The sequence below is a fragment of the Chiloscyllium plagiosum genome, chromosome 16, assembly GCF_004010195.1.
Source record: "Chiloscyllium plagiosum isolate BGI_BamShark_2017 chromosome 16, ASM401019v2, whole genome shotgun sequence".
Classification (NCBI taxonomy): domain Eukaryota; kingdom Metazoa; phylum Chordata; class Chondrichthyes; order Orectolobiformes; family Hemiscylliidae; genus Chiloscyllium; species Chiloscyllium plagiosum.
In genome coordinates this window covers 20,505,487-20,516,616 of record NC_057725.1, presented here as the reverse complement: position 1 = coordinate 20,516,616, position 11,130 = coordinate 20,505,487, and the positions used below count along the sequence as shown (strand labels likewise).

General features: G+C 40.4%; 1 protein-coding gene across 2 annotated transcripts in view; it reads left to right on the top strand.

The window, feature by feature from the left end:
• Positions 1-10,705, top strand: part of LOC122557673 (prestin-like) — a 13,738-nt gene extending 3,033 nt beyond the window's left edge. For both annotated transcript variants that reach the window (XM_043705505.1, XM_043705506.1), the window contains 3 exons: positions 3,865-4,055; positions 5,904-6,008; positions 6,756-10,705. In XM_043705505.1, the coding sequence (XP_043561440.1) occupies positions 6,773-9,190 (2,418 nt within the window). In that variant the 5' untranslated portion in view covers positions 3,865-4,055; positions 5,904-6,008; positions 6,756-6,772 and the 3' untranslated portion in view covers positions 9,191-10,705. The remainder of the gene's footprint in view (positions 1-3,864; positions 4,056-5,903; positions 6,009-6,755) is intronic.
• The last annotated feature ends 425 nt before the right edge of the window (positions 10,706-11,130 follow it).

Genomic DNA, 11,130 nt, shown 5'->3' with positions numbered 1-11,130 from the left:
ACCTGACCAGGTAGTTGCGGAGTGAACGGTCTTTACAGAAAGTGGATAGGAGTGGGGAGGGAAATATATCTATGGTGGTGGGATCCGTTTGTAGGTGGCAGAAATGGTGGAGGATGATGAGATGTATATGGAGGTTGGTGAGGTGGAAGGTGAGGACCGGGAGGTTCTGTCCTTGTTGTGATTGTAGGGGTGGGGTTCAAGGGTGGAGGTGCAGGACGTGGGTGAGATGCGCTGGAGGGCATCATCAACCATGTGGGAAGGGAAATTGCGGTCTTTAAAGAAGGAGGCCATCTGGTGTGTTCTGTAATGGAACTGGTCCTCCTGGGAACAGATGCAGTGGAGGCGGAAAATTGGCAATAAAGGAGAGCATTTTTGCAAGAAGCAGGGAGACAATAAGCTGAATCTTGAGTTTTTTTGGCTGCCATTGCATCGTTTGGAGGGTTATGCTGTTGAGAGCCCAAGTGGATTTTCTCATCTCATCTTCCCAAGCTCATCTCATTAACGACCTGCCTCAGTGTTGCCCCTCTCACTGCTTCTGACCCCATCTTACCTGAATACTCAGTGAATATCTTCTGAAAGACCAGCATGCCTTGTGCCTGTGCATCTTTCAAAGCCCCGTGGTGCACCTGGACAAATACTGTCAGTATGGACCTGCACTTCAATGTTCCTGACATTTGCCCAGACATGGCTGTCAGGGAATTATTTTCCCCAGGGTCGTGGAGGGTAGTGTTTTGATAGAGGGCTGGTACACAAGCAGAACATCCACTTGCACCACAATGGAGGCCAGGACAGTAGGCTATACTGGCCTAGTCTGAGGTTACTCTGGGTCATGTAGTCTTAGCTGTACTGGGGAATGCACAGTACAATTGGAGAAAGTGAAGGCCTTCTCCACTCCATCAGCTTAAGTGCCACCATCTTCTCTTTGATACCTCACATTCACTCTGTCTCTGATACTGTACCCTCCTCCCACCAAGGTCCATGCTCTACCATCCTCACTATTGCCTGCAACATCTTCCCTCACTCACTTTCACCCATCCAAACCCCTTAATGGCCTCTATGCTGATTATTCATGAGCTTGGCACACCTCCCTACCTGCACCAAAAGTAACAGCTGTACCATCCATTTTCATATCTCTTAATATCTGCTTACCTCTCATTCTAGGAAGCAGCCCTAATGTGGCAGAAAACTTGAAGGGAGGTGCCTGACACTTAGTTCATCATCCCTTATGTGGAGAGAGGAATCTGATTGCAGATGACTGACTGTGACCAAGTGCCTGGACTGCCTTTGTGAGGGTGCCTTTGTGGGGGCTGCCTTTGACCTATTTTATGAGGACCCCTGAGAGAAAACTATCCCCCCTTGACTTGACTGAGGTCTGAAAACAACCATGACAAGCTTCCTACCTTTATGTTTGCACTACATTGTAAGGAAAGAGATAAGTACTACGAATCAGTATATCTGGCTGAGGGGACAAAGTGCATAAAGTAAGGCTATGCAAGGCAGAGGTGCTGTGAGCACCCAGGTGGGCTTAGAGTGGGTGAGTGCCATGACAGCCAGTGAGGAGCCCAAGATGCAGCCTGACCCAGTCCATGAGTTGTGCATATCCCTGAGCAAACAGTTTCCTTATGGGAACCTTACAATGATGGTGGCCAATGCAGCATCGAGATACAGAAGCATACTGTAAGTATGCCATACCATGAATGTTTTTAAAGGCTGGCACGTACTGGATGCCAATGTCCATGGATGTGGGGTGCATTTGTCTTGTGCCCATGAAGCATGTCCAAAGTAGTTGGTACTCAGTACCAAACATGGAGGTCATTTGGCGCAAACAGTGAGCTCAAGTTGTCAGGTAGCCGAAAGTGAGGACTGCAGATGCTGGAGATTAGAGTCAAAATTAGAGTGGTGCTGGAAAAGCACAGCAGGTCAGGCAGCATCCGAGGAGCAGGAGAATTGACGTGTTGGGCAGGAGCCCTTCATCAGGATTCCTAACATTTAGTTCATCATCCCCTCTGTGGAGAGAGGAATCTGACTCTGAACACCCCCAGCAGATGACTGACTGTGACCAAGTCCCTGGACTGGTAGTGGGGGCTGCCTTTGACCTACTTTGTTCGGACCCCTGAGAGACAGCTATCCCACCCTTCAGGATTCCTGGTGAAGAGTTCCTGCCCGAAACGTCGATTTTCCTGCTCCTCGGATGCTGCCTGACCTGCTGGGCTTTTCCAGCACCACTCTAATCTTGACTCAAGTTGTCAGGTAACCTGCTCTGAGATTTCTCAATGTCTCATTTGTTTGGTTCATTTGGAAGGATGGGAATATTAAAGAGGTGAGTTGTGCAGTTACTAAGGACTTTAACAAGCTATAATCTCCTTTAATTAGCTACTCACCGCAGCCTAATGAGAAACTCACCTCGCTTTCTGACTGATGCAAAAAAAGGTGCAGCAAATTGCTCCTGACGTCAAGATAGGCTTTCCCAACACTCATATGATTCTGCCATAAATCCCATCATTGCCCACATTGTTCAGGCCCTGATAAGATTCCACTGCATGTCTTCAATGGCCTTTGACCTGACAGGACGTCAAGCAGTTTCTTCATTTTCTGTTGTATAACCCAACCCTTTCCATTGCAGCTGGCATGTGAGGGGTGGCATAAAATTGGTTGACATAGTACAGGGATGGAAATTACTCGTGGCAGGTGACTCACTCACCCAACAAGGCACTAAATGCCAATTGATGGCCTCATCCCACCACTGCTGGTATTTTATTCTTAAAGGATGTTTTATGTGGTGGCAATTGTAACTATCAAACTTTAACTTCCTTTATCAGATCATTAGACCTGAGACCTCTCATGGGCAAAAATAAATTTTTAAAAAGAACGAATAATGACTTAAAATTGACTGCGTTTGTGTTTTATGTCGCTTTTTTACCTGGGGTAGTAAAATTATCTTTGTTTGACTCTCGGAAACTGTAATTGACTCTTTTGTTTTGAATTAGTTAACTAAACCTTTAATTGACATATATATAGCTGCATGCTAAACTAAATTATTTGTTGCAACCACCCGAGAAAGGGTTAACAGAGATACTTGGCCCTTACTCTAGCTGCCAAATGATTTCAATGTATTTCTTGACAGAAGAACTGTGGGATTTGAACTCACTATTACTTGATAATTTATTTACAATAATTAACTGACTTTCTTTTACAAAATAAATTAATCTGCCTACAGCCAATTCCATGCATTTGTAGAAATGGAACGTCCACATAAAACTGAAGAGAATTTGTACACAATTAGCCACCTTTTTGCATATTACTCATTTGAAATTTGTAAACTCCTGTAGATACGTTAGTTGATCTTCACAGATTACACATTATGTAATTCCATTTATTTACAACACTTTCTTGCATAATTTATTGGATTTTAAATGTATGTAGTGATCACACAGGGAACACTGACAAACACTCAAGGTCTCAGCAAATGGGAATAAAGTTCAGATTAGAAGTCATATGTTAATTAATACATACATGTGTCCTTGTACATGACCTCCCTTGAGTTTAACTGAGTGATAATGTCACTTCGGACTACAAGTAGACTGGCAGAGTGATAGGAGGAAGGGAGGGCAGGGAGGGATGGAAGACAGGAAGGATAAATTACATTTACCATGCTCTCCAGCCAATGAAATATCTTTTGATATGTAATCACTGCTATAATGTCAGAAATATTCACAACAACAAGCTCCCACAAACAACAATATGACAATGAGTAGTCTGTCCATTTTATGGATGTAGAGAGTGATAGTGAGAGTGGGGTGAGGAGTGAATGCTACAGTTGGTTTAACTGCATCATGCTTGATCATTTTATTGTGTTTGAGACAGATTGAACGATGATACGTCAGTAGTTACATCTTTGAAGATCAGCTGAAACTTTTTACATCACCATGATATTCATTCAGAATGAGAGCTGTTGGTGGCACAAAATTGGTCCTAAGCCCTGACCAAATTTCCTCAAAAGCGAATGTCACAAATTAGATACCCTGCATGAAATAGCTACAAAGAAGTGACATCTGGTAAGTGAGCACTTTTACTTATTTTTACCAGTTTGTTCACTGAGGCGATAGTGAGGATTGCAGATGCTGAATAGTCAGAGTCGATAAAATGTGGGACTGGAAAAAGTAAAGCAGGTCAGGCAGCATCTGAGGAGCAAGAGAGTTGGCATATCGGGCAAGACTCTTCATCAGGACAGGGAAGGGGAAGGGGGCTGAAAATAAATAGGCAAAGAGGGGTTGGGGCTGGGGCAAAGGTAGGTAGATGCAGGTAGGAGGTGATTGTAATAGGTTGGTGAGAAGGGTGGAGCAGATAGGTGGGAAGGAAGATGGACAGTTCAGATACCTTACTCATGCCGCCCCCTTTTATGATGTTGTGTCTCAATGAAAATCCATCCCTCCCTCTGAGTTTCATTACCTTTTGATCCAACATGGTTCAGCTTTCTTGCTGAGCTAATAGATTTACACACTCAATTCCTGTAGTTGTGATCTCAAACAATGAATCGACTGGTGAATATATTGTCCGGTATAGAGAAGATCAAAAACACTGAGTAAAAGCTGAAATCTGACCTCTAATTTCTACTGGACTCTTTCATATTGTTTTGGATAAGAATGCTCCAAATGGCCTCTTGGCCTCATAAAAAGAAATATTTAAGTGTGATTATTAACCATTAACTCTGGTTGGAAGGTTTCCACATGTGCACATCAAATGAGAATTGAATTAAAATCAGCTGTGATGCCTGCAGAGTTATATATATATTTTTAATTACTTCACAGGCTATGCCAGCATTTATTATCCCACCCTAATTGCCCTTGAGAAGGTGGTGATGAGCTGCCTTCGAGAACTGCTGCAGTCCATGTGTTGTAGGGACACCCACAATGCGGTTAGGGAGGCTCGGTTCCAGGATTTTGACCCAGCAATAATAAAGGAATGACAAACAAGACAAGATGGACCAAATAGCCCCCTTCTGTGTTGTATCATTTCATTTCTATGTTTCAATGTCAGGATGGTGAGTGGCATGGAGATGAACTTGCTGGTGGTAGTGTTCCCAGGTATCTGCTGTCTTTATTGATCTAGGTGGTAGAAGTGAAACTGAAATTTCTGGAGAAACTCAGCAGGTCTGACACGATCAATGAAAAGAAAGCAGAGTTAAAAAGTATTTGAAACATTTACCCGGTTTTTTTTCTTCACAAATGCTGCCAGACCTGCTGAGTTTTTCCAGCAATTTCTGTTTTTGTTTATTTCAGAACTCCAGCATCTGCAGTTCATTGATTTATTTCAGGTAGTAGAAATCATGAGTTTGGAAATTACTTGCAACCAAGCCTTGGAGAGTAGCTGCAGTGCTGCTACTGTAAAATGGAGCAGGGAGTGAGTGTTCAAGGTGGTGTATACGGTGTCAGTCAAGTAGGTTGCTTAGAACTGGACTTCATACAGATTCCTGAGTGTTGTTGAAACTCATCCAGGCCGATGGAGATGATCATATCGTACCTCTGGCTTGTGTCTTGTAGATGGTACATAGACATCTTGGGCATGGGGGTAGGGTGGAATTTGATATTGTCAGGAGGTGGGTTATACTGTATACTGCAGCATTCCCAACCTCTGACCGACTCTTAAAACCACAGTATATGGCTGGATCAGTTCAATTTCTGGTCAATGATAACACTAAGACATTGATGCTGGGGCATTCAATTATGGCAATGTAATTGAATGACACTGAGATAATTAGATCCTCTCTTGTTGGAGATGGTCATTGCCTGACACTTATTAGGCATGAATGTTACTTGCTAATTATCAGATCAAGCTTGAAATGTGCACAATTCCTTGTAAATTTAACTTTCTATATCAATGATTTGCTTTCTGTCTTTTTTTAGAGGTTATTTATATCTGTAACCAAGTCAATATGAAAATGTCATTTGGAGTTTGACATTTGTTTTCGGTGGACACTTGCTAAACATGAAACTAGCAAATATTCTGTGGTAAGTCAAAAGATATGTTGTCTTATAAAATCTTGAATTTTGACCTTTTACTGACAAAAAGTCTAATTTGTGTAAAGTAAGCACTGGCAGATTTCAGAAAGAAATGAACATCTTTGCTCTTCCTTTACACTCTTATGGAATTTTTTTTCCCATATTTGAAGTAAGGTAGAATTGGAGAAGTAAGTAAGGTCTGCAGATGCTGGAGATCAAAGTTGAAACTTTATTGCTGAAAAAGCAAAGTGGTTCAGGCAGTAACCGAGAGGATGCTGCCTGACCTGCTGTGCTGTTCCAGCAATAAAGTTTCAGAATTGGAGAAGTGGAGGTTTTGTATTGCAGAAATATCATGAAGAATGATTCTTAATCATAGAATCATATAGTGCAAAAGAGACCCTTTGAGTCTACAACAACAAAATTACTTTATATCTACACCAGTCCTGCTTCCCAGCACTTGGCTTATAGCCTTGAACATTATGATGTTTCAAGTGCTCAGGCAAGTACTTTTTAAAGGTTATGAGATTTCCCATCTCAACCACTATTCTAGGCATGTTTGCAATTAGAGATGATGTAAGGCATGGGAGCACTGGAGAAGAGATTTCATTGCTTCCTAAGTGAAAGCTGTTGGGAACAATGATATTGAGGATCCATGGGTATCAGAAGCTATATGTTAGAGGTTTAAGAATGAAAGTGAAAACTTAACAAAATCCAGAAAACAAAACCAAATATGCTTATTTGTACTTTTATCTTCAGATTAGATATTTGAATGCATGGATGAAAAAGATTTAATCAATGCATCGTTGAAGACAATGTTAAGAAAGGATGGGAAGAGCACTAAGCTGAAGAACATGCTGGGAAGTTCAGAATCATTTTGGTCCAGTGACACAATTCCTGATCAATCAGGTTCGAATATCCCTCTGGTCAGAACTGACAGGACTTCCATTTATAACCCAAGAACATCACATAGGGTTTCATTTACGAATGACATTCCTTATTTTCACCGCATTGATAAGCACAATGAAGAAAAGGTGTGTGAATATGAAAGAAAGGCATCTGAACTAACCTTACCAGTTTCATACAATTTGAAGAAATTATTCCAACGAGTTATTCCCTTTTCCAGATGGTTTTCCAGGTACAGAGTGAAAGCATGGTTCATAGGAGACTTGCTGTCTGGAATTAGTGTGGGTTTACTGACCATCCCTCTGTCCCTTGCTTTTGCAGTCTGCGGTGGACAACCACCTATTCATGGTCTCTACACAAGTTTAGTTAGCACAGTTTTATATTGCTTGCTTGGCACGACAAAACACCTGTCCTATGGAGCATCTGCATTTACCAGCCTGCTCATTGCAAATGGCATAAGTCATAATGAAACTCATGAAGTGGATTCTGACAGTGGCTGTATTCCAACATGTTCGAGAGAACTACATGTGACTACTCTCACCTTTGTTTCAGGAATTGTTTTAATTTCAATGGGAGCATTTCACCTCAGTTTCATAAGAATATACATTTCCGAGCATGTTATGAATGGTTTCAGAGCTGGAACAGCTTTGCATTTATTCACCATCCTCCTGACTTTGATACTTGGTATTGATCCACCAATTCATCATGGCTCTTTATCACTTGTTTATAAGTGCAAGGTTATAATTGAAAATATTCATGAAACACACACTGCCTCAGTAATCACTGGTTTAGCCACTTTGGCACTTCTGATGCCTTTTAAAGTTATTAATTCTCTTTATAGCAGACATCTCATACCTATAGAATTTGTTGCAATAGCTGCTTCCATTTGGTTGTCATTCTGGTTGGAACTAGAGAGTAGCCACAATCTCAGGTTGATAAATGATTATCCTTTCACCTTACCAAAACCTGTCCTTCCTTCTTTCTCCTTAATACCTGTTGTTGTTAAAGATGCCGTTACTGTTGCATTGGTGACCTTTGCAGTGAGCATTTCTCTAGGGAGAGAAAACTCCAAAAAACACAATGAAACCTATCACCCACACCAAGAGACAATAGTTTTGGGGTCTTGTGACCTGCTACTCTCATTTCTAGGGACTTTTGCAGCTTCTGGGGTTTGGGAACAAACAGTGGTTCAAGAAAAAACTTGGGGTCAAACCCAAGCAGCTGGGCTGATTGCAGCAATCCTTTGTCTTACAGCTCTGCTTTGTGCAGAAAACCTGCTTCCACTGGTGCCCAAAGCAGTTCTTGGTGCTATTCTGATTTCAAATCTGGGCTGTTACCTCGAGTTCTTCTGGAAGTATTGTTTTGCATGCAAAAAGAATAAATATGAGGTTTGGGCTGGAATTATAACATTTGCAGCAGTTTGCATCCTAGATATAGATATCGGTTTAGGAGTTGGAGTGCTTTTCTCAATTTTGCTCACTCTACACAGGCTTCAGAGACCATCCAATGCCATTTTCGGCCATATTCCCAACACAGAAAACTATGCTGACCTATCCGTTGAGAAAACTGCTAAAGAGATCGTTGGAATTAAAATTATAAAAACATTTGATTCTATTTATTATGGGAATATTGATTTTTTATTGTCTTGGATAAAACTTAAAGTCAATTCTTATCTTCAGTCTGGTAATTTGGGAAGTGATAATGAGTTATACAGTGAAGAAGATAAATATCATATGTTACTGGAATCTACACAGTTCCTTGAATTGGATGAACATGCTTTGAGACGAATAAATCATACTGCATTGTACAGACGTAAAATATCCAAACAAACTGCAGATGTTCACACTGTAATTTTGGATTGTGGGTCAGTAAGCTTTGTGGATGATGAAGGAGTGAGTGCTTTGATTTACCTGTCTGAGCAATATCAAAGAATGGGTGTTAGCTTTATCATTGCCAGCTGTTCAAGCACAGTTCTGAAGAGTCTACAAGAACGTGGTTACTTCAAATCAACAAGTCAAAGATTTGCTTTCCGCAGCATCCATGATGCTGTTCTGTATGCCCTGCAACAAGCAGCAGAGAGAAACCAGAGCCCACAAGGATCTGAATACATTCCTGAGACAAATGGAGAAACATTAACTGAATGCGACACAATTGAAATTAAGGCAGATCCTAACATCAGCACAAATACAGGGCTTTGCCATGTGGAAGGAGGTGTGAGTAATTCCCATCAAAGGGCTGGTGTAAAATCAAGAAATCAAAGAATAATCGAATATGAGACAGCTTTGTAACAAAAATTTGTTTGAATCTTTCAAACCAGCATAGAAACTATTAACACAATGATCTACATCTGACATTGCATTTCTGTTGCAATAGTTTGTTGGTTCCATTTTCCCCGTTACATAGTGGTAAATTCAAATGGATAGACTCAAAAAAACACTTTTTCTGACAAATGCTATTTGCATGTAGCATCAAGGAATATCCAAGGATGTCAACTGATGAATTTTGGCAGATATTGCTGCAGAACGTGGTTAGGGCAACTGCTGAGGTCCAGAGTGTAATGGCAGCAATGCCCATCAGCATTTGGTTAATAACTTATTTCTGGCTTTGACACGTGCTGCGGTCTTCTTCAGGTGTTCCTGGAAGGACAAAGTCTGAGCTGGAGTGAAATACAAGTATGTTGGGTTGGGATCATGCCTCAATTTCTGACCATCCCTCTAGATGTCTCACTCCCTTTTGGCACTGGCATTGTGGAGGTGGAATACACCAGATGAAAGTCAGGGATCACTGATTACAATGAGATACGGTTTCCAAGATTTTTTATTTGGGAGTGCACAGGTTTGTACTTGGCTCTTTCCAAAATGGCTCAGGTGACATTTGGAACTCCATGGCTCAGCAAATTGGTGATGACTGATTATTTAGAGACGTTTATGTACACATATAACATTTTATTGCTTTATTGTGCTTTGGAAAGATTACATCGATACAGCAGATACACATTACTGAAATATTTTGATAATTATGTTTATAATGATTATTAATTTTCCTGCCTTCTGTAGCAAGGATTATAAAATACTTCACATAGGATGCCCCAGCTACTCTATCCTTTGTTTACTGAAAAGACACCCCAACCAGGATTGTTCAAAACTATCCCTCAATCTTTTTTTTCTATCTCACTCTGACATTGACCATATATGAGCTGCTGTTCTCTTTTTCTTTGTGCCCTTTTGAGCAACACTGCTAATTTAAGCAACTGCATGTTATTAAAACTCTATGATAGCCATAATGGAATTTGCCTGTATTTACTATTAGACATGTGGGCATGAAGTCTGTGTTCCAACTTTCGTGAATTATTAAAAACTGCGGCTGAAATGACTTTCTCATTGTTGCACAATAGCAAAGTAGAATATGATGGATATTGCATCAATAAGGACATTAGATGCAGAAATAATGGATATGAATTGTTAAAAAGAAAATTACGTTAGCAAATTGTCAGTATCCAAATTAAAGTTGCACATTAACTTTCCTAGTAACTAATATTTAAAATCATTTGCTTGGTTCTTACAGTATGCAAGAGTAATTATTTGTAATATGACTGACAAATCAGCAGCAAATACCAATTATATAGCTGTTTTGTAAATAATCCTTAATCAATTTGTTAAATATTAACATAAAGTTTGACATATTAATTAGGAAAAATCATCTTGATTAGGATTTATTGGAAATTAGGAACTTTCATTAAGACTTAATTTTGTTATCTCAGAAGAGAAAGGCAAATGCAAATATTCGTGATTAAAACAGACATGAAAAATGAACTGACGATCACTGGAGGTTGCTCTTGAATACTTCTAGAAGCTGCTACATAGGAATATTGACCAAAGTCTTTCCGACTTTGGATAGGAACTACTATGCAGTGTAACATTGGACTGGCTGAGGTAGCAGAAGTGTAGTGACTCAAAGCATCAAAGGGAAATTCTATATCTGGGATAAAGGGTAGCAGGTCTATCGGTTCAGACCAGGTGCACCACGCTAAAGGTTCCCTAGTCCCATATCATGGATTCAAACATCTTTTGCTATTCATCAATGACTTTCCTGATACCATAAGGTCAGACATAGGACTATTTGTTGATTATTCCAAAACATTTAACTTCAATTATAATTCTTCAGGGACTGAAACAGTCCTTGCCCACATACAGAAAAACATGGACACCCATCCAAGATTGGTCTGATA